The following is a 23,485-nucleotide window of genomic DNA, read 5'->3' as shown; positions in this document are numbered from 1 at the left end:
CATGTAGTTGTGGCAGAGTTTGTATGTCAGAGTTTGCCTGGCAGAGCTCGGCACAGGTGCGGAGGCAAAACGTGGCAAATGTGTTGAGGCAGAAGCTTTTTTAAAGAATGTGCTTGGACCGAGACTGTGGGTGTTTTCAATCCCACGGAATCTGCATTGACACTTGTTGTGCCACTTGCCTAGCAAGGGAACAACCCTGACGCCCAGTGGCTGCAGTTGGTCAGAGTAGGCTAGTCACACAAAGAATACATTTTGACATAAACATGATAGATGTTTTGCAGCAGGAATATTCTGCCTTGCCTCAACAGAGTTTCATAGGGGCTCATGTTAGGTGGATCACAGGCAGCTCTTCCATGCTTAAGCACAAGCTGTTCTTTCCAAATAAACAAGAGTGCTTTGGTAACTGCTTCCCTCTTGTTATAAATATAAAAAGTGATGTAACTATTTTAATTACTTCATCAAAGTTATGTTGCTTATTAAATTTGATGACTTTTTGATTGGCAGACAAAATGTGGTGTAAATTCAAGCAAGAGAACCAATCAAAAAGATTGCCACAAGAAGGCACAAATTGTGGTTCTTCGCCAGGAAGGATATTCTGAATGAGGGATTAGTGAGAAGGTAAAGTGTAGGAAGAGTTCCGTTCACAACTTGACTTGATGTACGAATTGGCAGCAATGCCTTTTTTTTTGTATTTCTCCCTAAGAGCTCAAGCCAGATGTTTCTCATCGTTAACGGCAGTTTAGCATCACACAAGTGGTCAGCCAGGCCATTCAGATGGAGGCCTACTCAATGGGCCATTTCATGGTGTGAGTTTCCCACTTCTCACTCAGCGGTTTAGCTCCACTATTCCAGTGATGACAAAAGCTCGGATTGGTATCGGGACAGGGCCGCAGAGTAAGACAGGAATCATGACTTAATCACTTAATGCTCTGTTTAACATTAAAATGAACATGTTGACAGCAGCACCTGCTAATGTCATCAATTTATGATTGACATGTTGGCCCTATGCCAGGCTTGTGAAACGTACCCCATTCATATGTGAGTTTGAGTCTACAATCATGATCTCTCTGATTTCAGTTCATATGTGAGTTTGAGTCTACAATCATGATATCTCTGATTTCAGTTCATATGTGAGTTGAGTTTACAATCATGATCTCTGATTTCAGTATGTGAGTTGGGTCTACAATCATGATCTCTCTTAATTCAGTGTCAGACATTTCTTCATTTAATGCACATATGAAATAAGCAATGGTGAATATTCACTCTTTTGAACCACCAGAATCTCAGGATTTTCAATTAAGTTTATTCATAAAAACACTTTAGCTTTAAAGTAAACACAAATGTCACCTACAATTACATGTATTAGGCCTAAATACAATATAACTAAGCAATGTTTGGTATTTTGTAAAATATTTGATGTAATGCACAATTATGAGTAACCAGTAATGACTAGTCAACAAATTATATACAGTGGCTTCTTTATATCCTTCATAACATCGTTTCCACTTTTGTTGGCAATGACTTAGATAGAAGAGAGAGAGTGATACTTGAAATTAAGCTGCTAAAAGTAATTTTCTCTAAATAAAAGAAAACATAAGTGGAGAACATAAAAGGGCAAACACAAAAACAAAAGCCAAAAGATTAATCCAATCCAGTGACTGAGGTTTCCAGAAACCAGCCCTTTGGAAGTGCTAATTACGATGATGATCTCAAATGGTTTGGAGTGGGGCGACGTGGCTCACACCTCTTAAGTTTTGGCCCTTTAAACTTGGCTCTGTGATTCTGGGGGCATCTGCGGAGTAGGAAGCCCCTGTAATGGCAGAGGAGGTAGAGTGGTTGTCATGGCAGCAGAGCTCAGCCCATGAGTCACCTAATGTACACAGCCATGAGGAGGGGGAAAGAGAGTGTAGCACAAACACCTACCAGTCAGTCAAGAGAAAGATATCAAATTAAAGCCAAACTAAATCTGCTAAGACCGTATAGTCAAATTAAAGGAGAAGGATACATATTTTTTTAAAAGTACAACAATAAGGATATTATATTTATTTTCAAGTAGAACTATATTTACAAATAGTAGGTACTATTACCAACTATTCCAAAAACAATTACGTAGTCATATAATATTATGGCCACAAACACAACACCCCTACTATCTGAAAGCTCTAAAGAATAGAAGGAAGTATGGAGTGTGTGTTGGCGTTGATTTGCATATGGTAACAACATTATAAATCTACAGGGGATGAAAACCGAGTACACAATCAACCTGATCGCAGAGATGCCCCTGGATAAGGAGTCTTTGAGAGACGATAGGAGCATTTTGTGTTGGCAGTCACGTCGCAAGTGGGCAGTTGGAAGCCTGTCAGTGTGTCAGTGGGATTTATTACGTAACTTCCTCAGAACAAATATGCATTGTCTCGATGACCCAAAGATGGTAGAGAGTCTCTGTCCCCTCCCAGCCTCAGTCTGAGGTCCCCGTGGTCAGTGTTCCATCTGGTGTGTGTGTGTGTGTGTGGGTAGGGTCCAGCGTGCCAATGCCTTGACTGATCAAGCCTTAATGTCTTAATTTGCCCCCACCCCCACCATTTTAAACCTGAAGACCCCTCCCTTACTGACACTGGGTGATCTTGCTGCCCCCGTCGACCCCCACGGCAAAGCCGTTGCTGAGGCTCTTGGGGCTGGGGGGGGCTGGCTCGCACTTCTCCCCGGCACCCCCCACCACTGAGCAGCTCCTCATGGGCAGCCGAGGCGGGCAAGCGCCAGTCTTTGGGACGACCGAGGTCTGCTTCGGCCCGTCAGGTTTCAGGGGGGGTCTGGTGGGAAGGGTTGCGGTCGGAGCCCCCACGAGCAGCGGAGGGGCGCGGGGTTTGGGGCTGTGCGCGGGCAGAAGTGGCGAGGTGCATACAGGCTGATCCTGGGGCGCCTCTGGTTCTTCTGTACAGGTGGAGCTCGTAGTCTTTCTGGCAGGTTCCGGGTCGGCCTGTGACTCCGGGACCGGTTCTGTTTGCATGCTGCTCTGGCTGGGCGTCTTGTCTGGGCCGGGCATCTCGCAGCTATCGGTCCTCCTCCTGGAGCTCTCGTGCATACGACTGGTGGCCACCACCGCCTTCATGGCAGCCTGCGTGCCAAAAGACCAGGACAGACCAGAGAGGGCAAGAGAGAATAAGAGTTTATTTTATTTTACAAGAGGACGTGTTTATTTGGCTTGTTGTTATTTATTTACTTATTTATTCGTTATTTGTTTACTTCAGCAGATGTATTTTTTCACAGGACGTGCATCATTTTCTATAGCAACTTTGATTCTGTTATTTTTTTTACTTTCAATGAAGACTCATTTAGGTTGACTTTATTACATTGCTTCCCTCTGAGCGTTCACTTGGCTGTGGAGCTCGTTGTAATTATCCCTTCCGCTGAACCACATAACAAGCACTAATGAATGAAACAAAATCTGGAACAATAGCAGTCACAGTCCCTTGACCGACACACACATGCATTAGTTACCCAGTGTCACACTCTGACCTTGAGCTTGCGGCGAGCGTTAAACTCCTGTTGTTTCATTAGTTACCCAGTGTCACACTCTAACCTTGAGCTTTCGGCGAGCGTTAAACTCCTGTAGTTTCATAAGTTACCCAGTGTCACACTCGTTGTACACTCTGACCTTGAGCTTTCGGCGAGCATTAAACTGCTGTTGTTTCATTAGTTACCCAGTGTCACACTCTGACCTTGAGCTTGCGGCGAGTGTTAAACTCCTGTAGTTTCATTAGTTACCCAGTGTCACACTCGTTGCACACTCTGACCTTGAGCTTTCGGCGAGCGTTAAACTCCTGTAGTTTCCTCTGGGTGGTGTCCATGTGGGAGAAGCGGGCTGCTTTGCCCAGCACCCAGGGGTGCTGCAGGGCCTGGTCCACCGTCAGGCGCTGGTGAGGGTCCTGAACAATCAGCTTGCTGACCTACGACCCAATAGGAGCAGATCGACATTAACATTCTTTCATTACTACATTTTACTATGTTACTACCATATTTTTATGTGTGATAAAAAAAGATTACAAAAAGTTTTTTAACGTGTATGAATAGAACTACAACTCTATTATTGCGTATCTCATATCTGCCATGTCCTGACAATTTTGAGAGTTTCTTTGCTATTAGAAAAAAATGACTAACACATTTAGAAATCCTTTTAAGATAATTAAACTCTAGGTGCTTTTAATGTGCAAAAATAACTGAGGACTGCTTGCATGTCAATGTCAATGTCAATGTCTATGTTTGTGTTTGTCTGTATGTCTATGTGCATTCGTATGATTGTGTCTATCTCTATAGCCATGGCACTATGTGACCTGCGTGGCCTGCTCGGAGAAGCTGTGGTCTCAGGGGAGAGCTCACCAAATCTTTAGCGTTGAGGGAGACATCATCCCACCAGGGGGAGACAAACTCATAATCACAGTTGAGGATGCGGCTGTACATGTACTGATCACCCCTCGGGTCAAAGAATGGTTCAAACCCACACAGCCTGGTAGAGAGGAGGGGAGAGAGAGAGAGAGTGAGAGAGAGAGAGAGGGAGAGAGAGAGGAGGGGATTGGAGCAGGCATCACTGTTTGCCTTGTCAGCTGAACAACAATGTGAAACGTACAGACAGAGAAACCTTTATCATTTTTACATCAAACCTATCCTGCATAATAGGAGTGAAATTACAATTGGTACTTAATAACTACTATTTTTACTGTTATTACTTTGACTATAAAATAGATAGATAGATAGATAGATAGATAGATAGATGGAGTACTTTATTTATCCCCAAAGGGAACTCGTTCCATAGTTAGATTGTTAACATTCCTTGTTATTACTGCTATTATGATCAGTTTTATAATAACTCAATTAATGCTTTATTGATCTCTCAGCGAACATAACAGGCTGTCATATTGATCTCTCAGCGAACATATCAGGCTGTCATATTATGATATTAAATACATCATACTGATGCACATCAAGGAGAAGGGTTAACATTATTCACAAATTCTAACAGTCTCATAACCGCTTATATAAAATGTGTTGTAATGTTCACGTTCATGCGGACTTACAGGATGTAGAGAATGACTCCCACAGACCACATGTCGACCTCGGGCCCGTAAGCATTGCCTCTGAGGATCTCTGGGGCTAAGAACACACACAGAGTCAGAGTCAGGGTGTCAGAGAGGGTCTAAAGACCAAGTACGATCCATATCCGTGCTCTACAAGCACCAAGTCAGAGCCAGATCCGTGCTACCAGCACCAAGTCAGAGCCAGATCCGTGCTACCAGCACCAAGTCAGAGCCAGATCCGTTGCCAAGGGAAGCCGCTATTTGGACCGTCGAGTGGAGAATCTGAATATCATCTCACTCATTCATTCACATCAGCGTTGTGGTGACATCTGGCACAGACTGGCCTAGGATAGGCATGGGCGACAACCAGCACAGCCAGACTCTGGCACTGTGAAGATCACAGGACTGAGAGGCTCCGGATGAGTAGGCGCTCAAAGCTGTGCTCGCAGCTGTGGCCACCCACCATCTAGTCTGTTGTCCAGTCAAAGTTTTGCTCACATTTATATTACTCCCTTCTTAGGCTTTGGCAGTCTTTCTGGTCATGCACAGAAAATAATCTAAAAGCATACCATCAGAAATATAACAATACACTTGCTGATGGAGATGGTGTTATAAATTATTTTTTTCCCCATACAGAGGGATTTATAAGGTGTGCAAAATGCAATAAACACTGAAAATACTAAATTTTACACAAGTAAGCCTGCAAACAAGAAAGCCAGGCAAGTAAAAAGGGCAACCAGCCTCACGTAAATTATGTTTAAATGAGCACGCTTGAATTTGTATGATAGGCGTTACAAACATGACAACAAACTGAGTAGCTGTGTTCATTTATTTACAAGAACAGTGCGAGCACTCACCGCAGTAGCCTGGTGTGCCACACACTGTTTTCATGGTCACCTGCTCATCAATTATCTTGGAGAGGCCGAAGTCCGCTGAGAGCATGAAAGGCACAGATGAGTCAGGAACAGACGGGATGAATAAGCAACTGGGCTTCGTGTAGATCACTCCAGTGTACATTTTGGCAGCTATTTTAGATTTAGTCTTTAGACAAAAATGCATATTAGTTTAAGTCACATTTTGTCATTTGTATTCTTCTTAGTTTAAGTCAAATTTAATAGTCCATTTTATAGCCACATTAAACTCCTTTCCTTCCCTTCTCAGGCCCAGGGACCCCCTGTGTTGTGTTTACAACTGCATAATAGTCTAGCTTGCAGTACTTAAATTATGGATACAATTAGTCCTAAGATATATTAAGATATCCTAGTATATGCCTACAGCTGAATTCCAATGAATTCAATGCAAATAATCATTTTAAGGCAATACTTAATAAACAGTACTATCATTAAAATAAAAACGAGAATATCAAGTCTAGATTTTGAAGACTCAAATGATGTGATAGCACAATACAACTACTATGCCTACCTGTCTGGTCTTAGAGCTAAATCAACCAAATATCCTTCATATGAAATGCTGTACAATCTGTTAACCAACAGATTTAGCTAGACGGCTAGTTTTGACAGTGGAAAGTGGTTCCAATGATAATAACAATTGCCCAAATAGACAAGGATATGTAAACCAATCACATATTTATTTTTTCTTTCTTAGTTAATGTCATGCATGGCCTGTCTTATGGTCTATTCTGAAATGAGTTTACTATCTAGCTATCGATAGCTAGTTTAACTTAGCTATGCTACCTCATTGTTAGCTGGCCCATAGACATATGCAACCAATGATAAGGATGTGATGGATTGTAACAATTAAGTAAGAAGAAATATAGCAAATCATTTAATTAGTTCAAGGGGTTTTTAGTCACACACACACAGCAAACGGTTTAAGATGAGTGAGAAGGGGAGGGTCGTTAGACTTAGGTTATAAGCCTTCTGATTGGTTGGAGTTAGAGTACAGGAGGTCATTTTATTGGGTGAGGAGTTCAACCACTCCTGAGGAAGATGGGAGTGTCGTTCATGTTTTTAAATACGAGCCCGCGAACGCAGCTCTGCAGAATTGCTGCCGGTGGTTTTTCTCTAATTGTGGCTTAAAGATCTGCAATTAAATCGCACTGAAACCAGCATTTTTAATCCATCTTCTTATTGTGAATTAGTTTATAATACTAAGAATTGGCCACAAAATATTGGTGACCCCGACGTGATAGCAAAAAGATTGAAAACTGTGAGTTTCAGCCTTGATTCAACTTTGTCCGAGAGGCCTCGTATAAAAAAGTAAGTGAATTCTGCTTATTAATGGATGTAAGTTGAGTCGGAACTGAACTCTCTTCTGTTAGTCTTTGCTAAAACGAACACAGATTGGATTGTAGATGGGAAGTTTCAGTGGGGTTGTAGTTTTTTATTCTTGGGTTTGTTTTGTTTGACGGTAAAAAGGGAAAGTAATAGGCCTACAGCCACGGAGGCTGGTAGTAAGTCCTAAGCCAGGAAGGCTAAATCTCACGGGAGATAGGATTTTTTTTATTATCTACGCGTTGTGTGAGTGTGTGACTGCGAGGGTTGAAAAAGGAACGTTTGTTTGGGATTTGTGTGATAGGGATATTTCACTGTTATGAGATAATTAAAGATCTCTGTAAAAAGCAGTGCTTAAAACGCAGTATAGGAATTGCTGCAATAGTGTGCACGTGTATGAATGATAGTTAATTGTATTCCTAGCTTGCAGTTAAGATCTAGCAGCCTACTCGTGTGGATGACGAACGCTGTGAAAATCTTTCTGGTAATTATATTAATATCACATCGCCATATTGTGCATTTAACTTGATAAACTTACTGAAGGGATTCAGGAGCCAAGTCATTTTGAATTGTTATTAGAATATTTTGACAGTATATGAACGCAACGAGATTTCAGTTCATTCCAGGTAAAAATCTGGGTGGATGGCTAGTTGTAATGAGCTTGTAAATTGCCGTTGTTATCCTTATTGAAACCATAGAACACAGTTCAGGTTAATTCGTCTTGTTTATGGGTAGGAATTGGTTGATTTCGTGATTATTCAGGACGAAGGCTTGAATTTGTGGTATTAAAACACGAGCGACGTACTGTTTAACGTGTTTATTATTCTAATACATTGATATTGGTACCGGCGACGCACATTAAAACTTTGTAGATACGAAGGAGATTTGTGTTGTTGGATTATAACAATACTAAGGTTGGCTTTCATTGTTTGGTGAGGAGGTAAGCATTTTGTATACACGTGGGTTTTAAAAACGGAGACTATAGACTTGTATTGTAGGCTGAAGGCTTAAAAAGTTGGAATTTGTGGACGATTTGGTTGGGTTAGGAAACGTGGTAACAAGAGATAATTTAATTGGGCAAAGTTAAGGTTAAAATTCATACCATAGAGTATACATAGATGTGAGAAATAAGGGGGATTCTATTAATTGTTAGTGAACAGAAATTACTCCTTTGTTGTCGACACAAGGGTGAAACGAGGGGGAGAAGGTTTTTGCTTGCTGTGTGTTCAACTTGGGTAGTTGAAAGTTGAGGTTAGGTATTGTTTGAAACATGGCTCCATTGACTGTGGAACAAAAGGCTGTACTGAGGAAGGAGGTATCTGAAGGATTGCTAGTGGGGGAAGGTGAAAGGAGTGCTTTGTTTTTAGGAGACAGTGATGGGCAGGAAGATGACTTGTTTTTTGGCCAGGTGGCTCAGGGAGTTAAGAATGCTAATTCAGTGGGGGAACTTCCTGTGTTGGCAGGGGTGTTGGATGAAGGTGTGAAATGTGACCAAATGCTTGCAGGGTATCAAGAAGTTTTTAAACTTGGATTTCGAATGGGTTATAAGGCACAACGGGAAGAGAGAATGGTTGTTGAGAGTAAGTTTATGCAATTAAAACATTCTTTGATGCAACAGGAGATGGGAGAGCCGAGTGATTGTAAGCCTCAGATGGACAACCCTAGTGGCTTTGTTGCTATGCATGATGAGTCATTGTTAAATTCAGGTTTAATTCAGTTTGATGGGAGAGAGAAACAACACCAGGTTATTGATTTGAAAGAACCCATTTCATCTCAAATTAAACAGATATATTGGATAGGTTTGTTTGGCTTAGAATGGGAAGAAAAGATCTGGAGTGAGTGGGGAGCCTTTATTCATGAGTGGCATGGGTGTCTTGGAGGTCCTCGTCTTCCAATACATTGTACTATCATGGAAGAAAAGGCTCCATGTGACACACGGAAGGTGGAGAGAGATGAAAGATGGAGAGTAGCATTGAATGGAAAGAAACAGATTAAGGTTAGGGCTGTGGGTATAATTGTGGGTCCGGAAGGCGTAGGAGTGGAGGCTAAGTTGGATCCTCAGGTGTACACTAAAGCATATGATGTGCCGAATGCCCCACCGCATATTACACTCAAAGTTGGCTTTGGATTTGAGGAGAAAGATGTGGGTCATATGATGATGAGAGCCAAAGCCAGTGTATGGGTGTCATCAGAGGGGTTATACAGAGAGGGGGTTAGAATGTCAGAAGATAACACCTTAATGCAAATAAGGCACTCAGCTAAGTTGGAAGGTGAGCCATGGAAGATAGAAGTGATTGAGTGAGAGAGAACGGGGGAGGGTGGTTCCCTTCAAATTTCACATGCAGTTGTTAAACTTGAATTAGCAGTTTGATTTTGAGATGGACGTAGTAGAAGTTGAACCATGTACACTTTTAGAGGCAGTAATTCAATTATATCCATTAGACGAACAGTTGGTAAGACATCACTGCAAACAGTGGTCAGAAAAAACTAAAAACCATAAAATACCATGGCAGGATCAGGGGTCATGTGATAGAAATCTTTTAACTCAGATGGAGGGTAAAATCTCGGATTATGAAATTAAGGATCAGAGTGTGGAGAGGAAAAATAAAAGACTGAAAGAGTTAAAGGTATTAAAAGCATTTATGAACTTGGTGATACAGAGAGCCAGTAATAAGGGCCTTTGTGCGAGGCAGACTGGTATTCAAATTGAGAAACCAAATGGTTCTGTAGAGCAATTACAACCCCCAGTTTCAAAAAATGACTTGTTGGTGAAAGAGACACCTCTTCATTCACAGTTGCCTTGAGGGTGACTTCAAGGAAAAGGCAGACATCACAGAGGAGGCTTATAAATGGCAGAGAGTGTAGGAGATAGCACAGAAGGTAATTGATTTAGAAAGAGGGTTAAGGAATGTAGTTGTTGGTACAGCTGTTGTTGAAAAGAGCCCCCCTGCGTCTCCTGGTTCATACCCAAAAGGGCCTTGTGTTCGAAGTGATAAGACTGTTGGCCCAGGTGTGGCACTGGGCCCTTGGGAAGCCCCCTCTGTGTTAGGTTTGGAAGGCATGAAGGGGTTAGGTGAGTGGCTTCTTATCAACAGAGAAAGAGGAGAGAATGAGACTGACATTTGAGGGGGAGTTAAGGAACAGGTCAGAGAGAAGTGTGATAAGGTATAGAGAGATGAGTGACTCTGAAGACTGGGATGAGTCAGATGTTAAGGAACAATGTCCAGTTACTGTACTTTCTAAAAGAAAGGTTTCGAAGGAAGAATCAAAAGAAATTAGGAAAATGAAGGATAGAATTAAGCATTTGGAAAGTGTCTTGAGAAAGTATAGAGGAGGCCTTTATGGGAATCTATACTGTTTATATGATGGTTATGAAGGAATGGTTTTAGTTATTAAAATGTTAATTACATGGGTGTTGATTGAGGATTGTAGATTGGTAGAATGAAATAGGGGGTTTATCTTATTGGTATAGTGATTGGAATTGGATTATGGATAGGACTTAGTGGGAATAAAAAATAAATAATTGAATAATTGGATAAAGTATGGCTATATGAATATTGGATAATGAACTATAAGGGTTGGTGATTGCTCCTTGCTAGTGGTATGTATTGAGTTTCACACATGGGATTATTAACAGTTTAAGAATATGAAATTAGGTTTACTGGGGAAATACATTTCAATGATGAAATGCATATTGGGTTGAAAAATGGATTTTATATTGGGTAAATGCTGGAAGTTGGAGAGTTGCAGCTAGAATACAAGAATGTGATTCTAATTACAATATAAAGATTGTGTTATATAGTTAGTTAGGTTAGGGGTTCTGGTTTAAAACTGTTTGATAATGATCTGTGTTGAAATCTCTTTGTTGCAGGCCACACAGCAGGAGAGAGAGTGAAGGAGATTAGAATATGCAAGGGCATCGGGGGTTGTAGAAGAATGCTGTGGAAATGATTGATGAGACAGAAGGGTTTATTTATAAGCAAGGATAGGAATTATATGAATTATGCTATGGTGTAAGAATATGAACTAGGAATAAAAGATGTAATAAATAAGGGGGTAACACAAAAGATAAATCCTGAAATAACATTAAGAACAGGGAAATTAGATGTGCATTTAAAGATTCAAGAAAGTGGACAATGGGTAGACAAAGAAAGTAAGAATGGGAAGGTAAATGGAAAGTTAAAAGAGATATAGAGAAAGAGGGATAGGAGATGTAATGTTTCGCTTAGTTTTCACATACAGATGAGAGGAATACAGAGAGAGAAGCTGTGCGCGAGCACAGTGGAACCTGGAACCAGGTTGTGGGATGGATTGAAAATATTTAAGGTTGTTTTGTGAAACTATGTATGTGAAAATAACATTGTTTTAAGTGTCTTACAGGATTGGTGAAAATATCTCAAGAAAGTGGAGAGATGGTTTGTGTTTTCGTTGGTTGATGGGAAGTAGGGAAGAAATGGTTCGATTATTGATCCAGGTGTGAGTGGGGTACTTAAGTATTCGAGCCTACCAACGTCAGCCTTTGTAATTATAATGTAACTAAGGGGGGTGTGCCTTCATGCTTTGAAAGGCCATGTGTGTATGATGTCTTGCTAAAACAGTGTCCTCAACAATTCAGTTAAAGCCGAGCTTAGTAGTAAATGATATTGGTACGTATGTGATGACATTAGGTCAGGGGAATAGACCAAACATATTTCAAAAGGGTTAGAAAGCAGGCGTGTTAAAATATGGAGTTGCTATTGTGGCCACATGGCAACTTCATACATGTTATCTGCCTTGTCTATTTACACACACTTTTAGTTTTAAGTGTGTAAGGGGGGAGGATACAGAAAATTAGATTTATGGGTTTTTGGTCATTCATATATGGGAAGTAAAATTTTGCATAATGCTACGGTTGTAGCATCTATATTGATGAATAAAGGAGTAAAGATCGACCTTGGGGCATGTTATGGGGTGTGAGTACAGGCATTACTCACTGATATGCTTCTTTATTCTTTTTATGGTTCAGGAATTTGATTACCTGAGCTCAGCGGTAAAATAAAGGTGAAAGCCCTGGATTGGGCCGCTGAATTTCATTGTTTCCTGGATGTATTATACTGAAAGGTATAAGTGTACAGGTAGTGTACTATATATGATAAGGTATAACTAATATAGACATTGCAGTAGAGTGATGGATATATTTATATGATGGGTAAAGGTATGTCTGATGACAGAACTGAAGCCAAGAGATGGTAAGTGTCATGAGCTGTGGGGGAGATACTGTAGCTAAACTGATGGTAGTTTATTTAAGGAACTGAAGTTATGGTGAGTAGAGAATAATTATGGATAAGATGAAATGGTTTATATTTATATGTAAGGTAACTAGGTAAACTACTGGGAAGTTTTTAAGTCTACACGGAGCAGTCATGCTGGGACACGAGAGTTAATTGAAGGAGCATGTGAGGGGATGAACTGAATGTTTGTCAGCTGCATTAGCAGAGGAGTGATTGGAGAGAAAATGCAGCTGGAAGTGTGAATGTCAAGGAAGGAATGGGTGTGTGAGTGTGCCGAAAGGGGTTACTGAGGAATGGTTCAGCACACTTGCAGGTAAGTATATGTTTTATGTGAAATCTTTGTTTGTGGAATCTTTGTTTTATTCAAGCAGTTTGGGAATAGTATAGTATAGCAATAATACATTTATGGGAAATATGCAGTAAAGTAATGCAAGCTCTGGATATTGTACAACACACTTTTGAAGTATGTCTAGGAAATATGTGAAAATAATGTGTATAGATTGTTTTTAATCTTTGAAATTATGTATACACAGGTGGACGCATATGGACTGGTCCAGTCGGGAGACTGTTTATGGGTTAGGGTTCTTAAAACCGTGGAGCCTCCAGCCAATGGGGCTGGGAGGTAGAAGGATTAATTGTGTTGTACTGTGTCAACTGTTTTGCAGGGCGTAGGATCACTAGGCGGTGGGACGACCACGATTCAAAGGAGCTGATGCTCTATTGGGGACCATTTGGATGCAACTCGACCTGGCTGAGAGGTTGCCAAGGTCATGGATATGCTGCAGAAGATGGATGGGTCCCATCCTTGAGGGAGGGAGCCTGATGGGACATCTTCAGAGAATGCTCTCTGGCGGAATCAGATGGAAGGCCTCATCAGTGGAACTTGAAGGAGATGCTTGTTGTGGGACATCTACAACAATTCTACAACGGCGCAGAACATTCATACATATTAGGACGGATCATCTGCATAACATTGCATTCACAACTGGAGCTGAATTGTTTATTCCTATATGTTTTTAAGTTTTGTTTGTATTGGTTTAATGAAGGATATTCTATAGACTTCGTGATACTGGTGTAGTTTTTTTCTGTTTGGTTTTCAGAAAAGTAGCAGAGAGAGGACAAGGAACGCAAGGGAGCCAGTGACCTGATGCAAGGACCAGGCCATCATCATCATCATCGCCGTTGAGATTCATCTTACCGGTTGGACGGCAGTGACAGCAAGACATGAATGGGACTTTCATGTTATACACAACTGTATCAGAAATGAGAATAAGAGATGCATGATGTCACTCACAGCTCGCGAAAAGGGGTGTCGTCGTACGAAGACGAGGCAGCAAGAGAATTTCCCCAAGATATAAATTTGAAGATTGAAGAAAAAGGGGTTTTCGCTCTTGCCTGTGAGGTCAAGGAAATGCCATCTAGGATGTCAAGAATACCAGAAAGGACATTCATACACATAAGGACTGTTTCAAAGGCACAACACTGCATACATGACTGGATGTTTATTGTTTTGTATTGTATGTTTTTATGTGAACGTATATTGCCCACCTGAGACTGTAAACATTACTGTGTGCTCATTTAGGACTGCCCTAATGAGACTGTGGTATAGTATAGGGGGTTTTAGTTAAATTTTGTTTAGAGGGAGTGAATGGACTGTTTAAAATAATGCTAAAAATGGGTTTTGATTTATAGGAGTTCAAAGGTAATTGTTTCATCATATAGGGGATTGATAGTGTGTATTTGATAGAGTAATGAAGATTATGTTTAGTGTGTCTGGTCAGACACAAAGGGGGGAATTATGATGGATTGTAACAATTAAGTAAGAAGAAATATAGCAAATCATTTAATTAGTTCAAGGGGTTTTTAGTCACACACACACAGCAAACGGTTTAAGATGAGTGAGAAGGGGAGGGTCGTTAGACTTAGGTTATAAGCCTTCTGATTGGTTGGAGTTAGAGTACAGGAGGTCATTTTATTGGGTGAGGAGTTCAACCACTCCTGAGGAAGATGGGAGTGTCGTTCATGTTTTTAAATACGAGCCCGCGAACGCAGCTCTGCAGAATTGCTGCCGGTGGTTTTTCTCTAATTGTGGCTTAAAGATCTGCAATTAAATCGCACTGAAACCAGCATTTGTAATCCATCTTCTTATTGTGAATTAGTTTATAATACTAAGAATTGGCCACAAAAGATGTACTGCACTAGGCGCATTATTTCGAGATTACATTTTTTAATTGTCCATTAGTCCAACACTAACATTCTAGTCCCGTCTCATCAACAAGAGTAAAAATAGAGTTAGTCTCAGTTTTTATTTTCAAAGACCTGTTTTTGTTCACGTCACAAGTGAAAATGGTTGTTAACGCATATTTTTCGTCAAAGTTTTCGTTAACCAAATGAACACTGGTGTGTGTGTTTGTGTGTATATTTTATATAAATGATGATAGTTACCTATCTTGAGCGGAGCATCCAGGGACATGTCAGCATAGAGGAGATTCTCTGGTTTCAGATCTCTGTGCACGACTCCATTCTTATGCAAGTACTGCAACACACAGAGAGAGAGAAGGACATAGACTCAGAGAGGGAGAGAGAGAGAGAAAGAGACAGAGAGGGATGTTTTTATGTGTGTGTCTCACATCTCATGGAGGTTGGACAAGTGGGAACTGAGAGATTGGGACAGCAAGCCTGGAGGACCAGGTGATAATGATAGGAGGTAGAGGAGAGAGGGGGAGAGAGAGAGCCAGAGACAGCGTGAGAAGTGGAGAGAGAGTGTGTGAGAGAGTGCGGAGAGATTGTGAGAGAGAGCAAGAATGAGAAAGAGGGTAAGAGCAAGAGTGAGAGAGAGGGTGAGAGAGAGAGAGCAAGAGTGAGAGAGAGAGAGAGAGAGAGAGAGAGTGGTGGGACATCAGGAGTTCAACTGCAGCAGCTGGCTGGCAGGACTAATTGAAATGCAACATGACTGCCACGGCTTTAGGTACTCAGAAAGCAGCAGACTCTGGCCCTGATCTGGCTCTTATCTGGCTCTGATCTGGCCCTGATCTGGCTCAGATCTGGCTCAGATGCGGCCCTGATCTGGCTCAGAGACAGACACTCTTTAGGGTTAAAGCATTAGACTGGATTTCCCCCAACACCACAATGCTGTTCTGTTCACAGACCCCTACACCCTCTAGCTCGTTGAAACTCATGGCTCCCTGCTAGTGTTCCTTCCTCTCTGCTCTCATCAGCGTATTTCTGTTTGTTTGTTTGACGCTTGTTGTGTAGGGGTGCGTTGGCGCCTCACACACAGGGGTCTGGGGAGGACGAGGCCTTATTAAGCGGAGGCTGCACACATGCCCTGAGTTTGTTAACGCCACGGGTCAGGCTCGACTCAGAGGTGACGCACCGGACCCAGAAGGCCGAGGCAACACCTCACACACAAAACACACACACACACACACACACACACACACACACACACACACACACGCGCACACACACACTCACATACACAGTCACACACACACACTCACACACACCTCACATCTGCAGTGGCCAGAAACAGAGACTGTAGTCATAATATTTTCCAGCATCCCTCAGGTGCTGCTGTTGAACTGTAAACACACACACACACACACACACACACACACACACACACACACACACACACACACACACACACACAGACCTGATGGGGGCAGAGAGTCAGGGCCTATTTTCTCCTGCAGAGGTGGAGGTTGAGGGCAGCTCACAAATTAACCGCAGACCTAAGAGCTGGCTGCACATAATGGACAGCATATGGTGGGTCTGACCCTCACCCCCACAACACACACACGCAGACACACACACAAACACTCACACTCAGTCATTTATACATACATACATACATACATACACACACATATACATACACTTTGACACACACATACACACTCACATACTGTGAAGGACACACACAGCCTTACACATACACAGTCGCTCCATGGTACAGTGTGAAGGTGTGTAAATGACCACCGGAGCGGTCAGTCTGCCTGATGCTTTCATCCACCGCAACATGACGAAGAGATAGATGATGCTGGGTGAGCTATGGAGGTTTGCTAATGGTCTTGGGCAGGTCATCAAACAGATGCTCTTAGCCACCACAACACACACAACCCCCAGACACACACACACGCACACACACATACACACACAAACACACACACACACACACACACACACACACACACACACACACACACACACACACACACACACACACACACACACACACACACACACACACACACACACACACAACCGCCAGAGTGGTGAGAGGAAGGGGAAAAGATGATCCATGTTTCTAAACTGGATGTGGTTCTCTCGTCATAGAAGAGAGCTGTGTGCATGGGGAGACCCCACTGCTAGTGCACACACACCAAATGGATGAGCGTCTACTGATTATTCTGGACAGGAGAGATTCTCTGAGGTATGTGAGCACTGAGCTGGCCCACGTCTGGCGCTGACCTGGCCCACGTCTGGCGCTGAGCTTGCCCAGTCTGTGCTATCTGGGACGGTGACAGGGCTGGACGGTAACAGCAGTAATGAAGTAAGAATTTTACTCCTCTACATTTCTATGAAGGTTCCGGCTACGCTTTACCTTGAAGCACCAAGTCATTTTGTTTTCTAAAATGCGATAGGCCACTGTATTCATTACTGGAGGAAACACAATCACTCCTACAATTCCAAAGTGCTGCATTTTGAATTAAATTATGAACTCAACAGTTAAATTTGAACTTGGCAGTGGTAATGATGGCTACGGCTGATAAAGATGATGATTCCTCACACATTTCGAATTTACATTACTGACTATACCAGAAAAATATGCTTCCATCTTGTCAGACACGGTACTATTAGTAGGGATGGGTACGGAAACCCGGTTTTATATGGGCCCCAGGGCATATCACTTTTATCTGCAGCCTTAACGCTGTAGCCTCTCTGTGTCACAGCACACACACACACACACACACACACACACACACACACACACACACACACACACACACACACACACACACACACACACACACACACACACACACACACACACACACACACACACACACACACACACACACACATGCACCCTGACACAGAGACACACATAACAATGTTTTGACATTAAAAAAGAAAATGTACTTTTAAATACTTAAGTATTTTTAAAAGCAAATACTCCAGGGGCCGTATTCACAAAGAATCTTAGGGCTAAAAGTAGCTCATAAGTGGCGAATTTAGGAGAAACTCCTAAAAATAATGGCCGTGTCAGTCTTAAATTTAGGACTCCTATTTTTTTTTACTTAGAGCAATTCACAAAGTATTTTATCCCTAAAAGTAGCACTTAAGTCTAAGACACTAAGACTTATTCACAAAAAATCGTAAGATGGCTGCAGCCGACTTGGAATTGATAAAATACATTGCTTAAACCGTGAAGGTATTAATATTGTCGTAGAATTAGCGCGGGATGCAATGACGCCTTTAAACAACAATGTGTCCCGAAGTGAAATGTTTGGAAACATAAAGATAGCCTATTTGGCTTCGCGGAAAACGCAAATGACGACACTGGGAATCATCAGTCAGCCGTTTAATTCATCAAACTATCAACGCACTGTAGACCCCACATCATCCAACAGTTTATCCAGTTGCCTTTGGACAATCGCTTACACAAGATCAAAGTAAATTCCATGGCGATTGCAGGAATGTCCAGTGATGACTTGTGCATTGCAACGGAGAGCGGTCTGCAGCAGGTTTTTGAGAACTTACCAGCTGGATGCCGCTGGGGTGACAGTGGCTATTGGTCCTGGGACCAGTAGGCTTTCGCTTAGGCTACGTTTCACGTTCGTTTCGCTTTGATCAATTAAGATTGGAGGGCTTGAAGGGCCGTATGTGCTGATATTTGAAGTGGTCAAGGGCTGGAAATATAATAGCCTAACAGTTTGCTGGGTGCTTTAATTATTACTGCCTTGATTACATGCAATTGCCATATTTTATATTGATCGCTTAACGTGCAAAGTGTCATTCCCGTTGGATGCACAAACTTGTCATCATGCGTGTGCATTCTGCTAACTGCACTGTCCATAACTATTTAATATGACTTAATTTGAAGCCTAGGTTATTCTCTTATTTTCAGTTGATATAGTGGGATTGTTAGAGGGACGTCACGAATGGGTTTTTAATGAGAGAGCCTGTCAACAACCAATCACCGTCCTCACCCCTTCTAAACTCGTGCATGAGAATCGACGTCATCCATAGCAACGGTGCTTTTATCTTAAGCTTAGGAGTTTGTATTATCCTTAGTATGAGTAGGTCTCAGAGGCGTTGTGAATTACTTTTAAGAAATTACTCCTACGTAAAATGTTTTAGCGCGAGTTAAGAGCACTCCTAGTGGTAAGATAAAAGGCTTTGTGAATACGGCCCCAGTACTTTACCTCAAGTAAAAAATCTGACTGAATAGCTTTCACTTGTATTGGAGTCATATTTACCAGGAGTATGCATACTTTTACTTGTATTGGAGTATATTTACCAGGAGTATGTATAATTTCACTTGTATTGGAGTCATATTTACCAGGAGTATGTATACTTTCACTTGTATTGGAACTAGACGTAACGCAAAGCGTTACAAAATATGACCGCTGAACTGTTCAGTAGGTTTTGGTACAGAATGAGTCATTGTTGTCAGTGTATTTGTGTGTTTTTATGTGTTTTGTGTGTGAAAATTGGTTTGTGTTTCATTTTTATGTATTATAGGAATTATTTGTGATAGATTTTGATGATTTGGTTATGTAATGTTTTGTGGATTGTTTTGGTATATTTTTCTTTTGCAATGTAGTTTGTTAAAACAGGTCACATAAAGAGGTGTGGGAACAAAGTGAAGTTTCCAACCACCAACAGGTGGCGCTATAGGTGATATCAGTCAGGCATATGTACGCGTTCGGGCCGGATCCAGCGTCCATCCTAAGACATTTTCTCTGGATCAAACAATGAACGCAAGAGTTATAAGAGACTTTGTGTTTTGTGGCAAGCGCTGGCAAGTTGGCAAAGTTTGAGGGTCTGCCATGCCCACACCTTCCGACTAATGAGAAAATCTTCTATAACTTTTAGTCGCCCATGGCTGAAGAGTAACCTGACCACATTTCAAGGCGTTACCATTACATTTGTCGGAGGAGTTTGATCAGATGCGAGGTGTGCAAACGCCGTCAAAACGTATCTTCCACTCAAAATGGCCGACTTCCTGTGGACCTGCCACCATGGCGTCAAGAGACTTTTTGGTGCGTCCAAGCATGATGAAGACGTGTAACGAATTCCGTTGAGCTACGCCAAAATAACCCCAATGCGCAGGTTTTTTTGCAATGTTCTAGGGGGCGCTACAGAGCCATTTTGCGCTATCCATAGACAAAAACTCTACCGAAGATGGACAGTTACAGGCTTGATGTCCCTGCCACATTTGGTAATTTTTGAGCACTTTGACATATATGCGATTAAAGCACCTCATTTTTGCTTTTAAATTTTTAACTACATGGCTAATGTAATGACTGGTTATGGTATGGGTTGACATAGCCCCTTAACACAAACATACAAGAACAATTTGGCCCTCCAAGGCCCTACGGTTCTCGGGATATTCGAAGAAAACTGTGTTGCGCCACCTACAGGCCAGTTGGTGTATAGCCATATAAATCAATGTATTGCATGCCCCCCCGTGAACGGAATTCCACGAAACTTAACGTGCAGTCAGAAGGTGTCATAATAATCTCACACCTCCGATTTCCTGAAGTTCACTCCAACACTCCATTTTTGCTTTTTCATTTGTAACTAGGTGGCGCTATACATGAAATAAGTGGTAGTGTAATGGTTGACGTGGCCTCTTAAGACCAACATACAAAAAAAATGTGGTCCTCCTAGGCCTTACGGTTTTCGACTTATTCACAGAAAACTGAATCGCCCCACCCTCTTTAAAAGGGGTCCAGTCCGACGGGGGTGCAACGGATCAAAACGAAAATCAATGGTTCCACGCTAATCTAGTGGGGCTACATGCCCACCAAATTTTGTGCACCCCGGTGTTTCAGTGTCCCAGGAATCGTTGACAGAAAATCGGCAGGCAGAAAAAAAAAAAAAAAAAAAAAACTCGCGCGGCGGTCATAATAATATTCACCAGGAGTATGTATACTTGCACTTGTATTGGAGTAATATTTATCAAGAGTATGTAAACTTTGACTCATGTAATTGAGTAATATTTACCAGGGGTATGTATGCTTTTTCTGATGTAATGGAGTTTGCATTTGTTCCACCTCTGGATGCTGATTTGACTAAACCTCATCAGTGAAACATCCCGCATGCACGTGCATTCTTACACGCACACACACACACGCTAACACACACTCACAAAAGATTAAAATGTCATAGCAAACATGGATTAAATGTATCCGACACACACAAACCCACACGTACACACCCACACACACATGCAACGACAGAGCGCGCATATGGCCAGCACAGAAGAGGGGAATTGTCACAGGCACGCTCTCTGCCGCGCACTGACGGCTGGCCGTTACGTAAGACCAAGCCCACACTCCTGCTGGCTCGCACAGCCCGGAGATTAAAAGCAGGAAAAATTGCAATGGCTCTCTGAGAGGATTAAGTCACCCTCGTGTCTGTCCTCAGTACACATCCGCCTGCCCGCCCGGGTGATGACAAAACTGACCCATATTCACTGTTGCTTTTCTCTCTCTCTCTCTTGCACACACACACACACTCTCTCTCTCACACACACACAACACACACACACACACTGCAAAAACTCTCCCTGTGTAGCCGTGACCCCGGGGTCCTGCACCCTGGGGGGTAATACACAGCGGGCTTTCAAAAAAAGACTCCACATATAAATCCCTTTTGGAGGGAGCCAGTTGTGTGTGTGTGTGTGTGTGTGTGTGTGTGTGTGTGTGTGTGTGTGTGTGTGTGTGTGTGTGTGTGTGAGGCAGCCAGTTGTGGCACAGATTCCTTTCCCAGGACAGCAGTCCTCCGCGGGCAACCACAAGGAGGAATGTCATCCCACAGCTCAGTGTCTCTCAGTCTAAATGTTAAGTAAGAGGCTTGCTTTCAGCCATCGCTGATCCGTAACCTTTCCCCAAAATTAGAGTCTGGGAACTGCCTTAGTTTAAGAATTTAAAATACACGACTGTTCTCTTCTCGCACACACACACACACACACACACACACACACACACACACACACACACACACACACACAAAGACACACACACACACACATACACACACACACACACACACACACACACACACACAAAAACACACACACACACACCACACACACGCACACGCACACACACGCACACACACGCACACGCACACACACACATACACACATTAGTTTCTTGTCGGCAGCCAACTATGACTGTCATCAGAATGAATTCATTATAATCATGATTAATTATCTTGGTACTCTCAATCTGTCAATCTTGTTATATTGAAAAAAAGCTTTGTGTTTACTTGATTGAAACTGGCACAAATTGAATATGCTATGCTGAACAAATTGTGTTAGTTCAGCACAGCATATCTGAGTTGGTTGTTGTAAAATAAGGACTTCTGAATAAATTAATAATAGTGGAATTAACCTGCTTAAAAAAAAGAAATTACAGTAATATTTTCAGTGTGTTTACTCTCGATTCCCAGACTCTCAGTTTAAGATAGACTGCCCAGTACTACATGTTTTCAGTTGTGAAATCATTGAGTTACACCAAACCTCAATACGCACTTAGTCGAAATGGATCAACTGAGTTGATTCAACTCCTTAATTATTTAGATTTTTTACTTAAAGTGGTCCTCCATGAACCACATTCGAATTATCGAAAATCGAATTATGTTAAGCCATCTCAACAAAATTGTGATAGAATAATATACTGTATGTATACACACACACAAGTATATATATATAATATATATTATAATATAAACTATTTCAATGAAACATGAGTTGATCTCCCAGAGTGGGATGAAGACAAGAGAGGCAGTCTCACCGCCACGGCCTCCAGGATCTGCTTGATGACATGAGCTGCGTCTCTCTCACTGTAGTAGCCCCTCTCCACAATCCTGCCGAGAAAGGACAAAACACACACTCAGAAAACACGCTCAGAAGATAAACCTGGCCTGCGTGTCTTTTAGTAGCCCTCTCCACGCCATAGACTTGTATGGTGAACATTGTTAAAGACCAAACAAGCAGCAGACACTTGTAGTCATTCTTAAAGACCAAACATGCAGCAGTGAGCAGAGGCTTCCTCAGAGCAAATCCCCAGTATTGTTGGCCAAACTCGTCCTTTATACACAGTAATTTGCCTTCCGTTAGCTACTCGAGACCCACGTGAGTCATACTTTTGCACTGAGAGAGGAGCTGTGCAGAAATGTGTTGCATTTATAAGAACTCAGGGACAAAAAGGAAGAACATATCTTTCCACTCACAAAAGAAAACATATTTCAACCTACTACATCCATTGGAACCACAAACATTATCCCACACACTCTCACCGACACACATGAGTCATCCAGGACAGGAAAGGGAGAGGAGGGGAGAAGAGAGGAAGGGAGATGAGAAGAAAGGATGGGAGGATGAGGAGAGAGGAGAACAGAAGAAAGGACAAGAGAGGATAGGAGAGAAGAAGAGAAGAGAGGACAAGAGAGAAGGAGAGAAAGAGTGAGAGAAGGGAGGGGGATAGGAAAGAAGAGGAGAGGAGTGAATGGGGAGAAGAGAGGGTACAAGAGGATGAGAGAGGGTGAGGCATGAGGAGAGGAGAGAAGAGAACAGGAGATGAGGAGAGAGGATGAGGTGTGAGGAGAGGAGAGGAGAAGAGGGGAGAAGATGGGGTGTGAGCAGAGGAGAGCAGCGGAAAGGAAC

At 42.2% G+C, this 23,485-nt stretch overlaps 1 protein-coding gene across 1 annotated transcript in view; it reads right to left on the bottom strand.

Moving 5' to 3' along the window:
- Positions 1-2,605: 2,605 nt before the first annotated feature.
- The window catches only part of LOC308360981 (calcium/calmodulin-dependent protein kinase type IV), a gene marked incomplete at both ends in the record, with an annotated part of 30,447 nt that continues 9,567 nt past the window's right edge, over positions 2,606-23,485 (bottom strand). The window contains 7 exons of the mRNA XM_080833183.1: positions 2,606-3,115; positions 3,795-3,947; positions 4,378-4,504; positions 5,073-5,148; positions 5,930-6,004; positions 15,022-15,112; positions 22,614-22,686. Coding sequence (XP_080689309.1) covers positions 2,606-3,115; positions 3,795-3,947; positions 4,378-4,504; positions 5,073-5,148; positions 5,930-6,004; positions 15,022-15,112; positions 22,614-22,686 — 1,105 coding nt within the window. The remainder of the gene's footprint in view (positions 3,116-3,794; positions 3,948-4,377; positions 4,505-5,072; positions 5,149-5,929; positions 6,005-15,021; positions 15,113-22,613; positions 22,687-23,485) is intronic.

Source organism: Sprattus sprattus, assembly GCF_963457725.1.
Source record: "Sprattus sprattus genome assembly, chromosome: 2".
In the NCBI taxonomy this organism is placed as follows: domain Eukaryota; kingdom Metazoa; phylum Chordata; class Actinopteri; order Clupeiformes; family Clupeidae; genus Sprattus; species Sprattus sprattus.
This window is presented reverse-complemented; position numbering and strand designations above follow the sequence as displayed.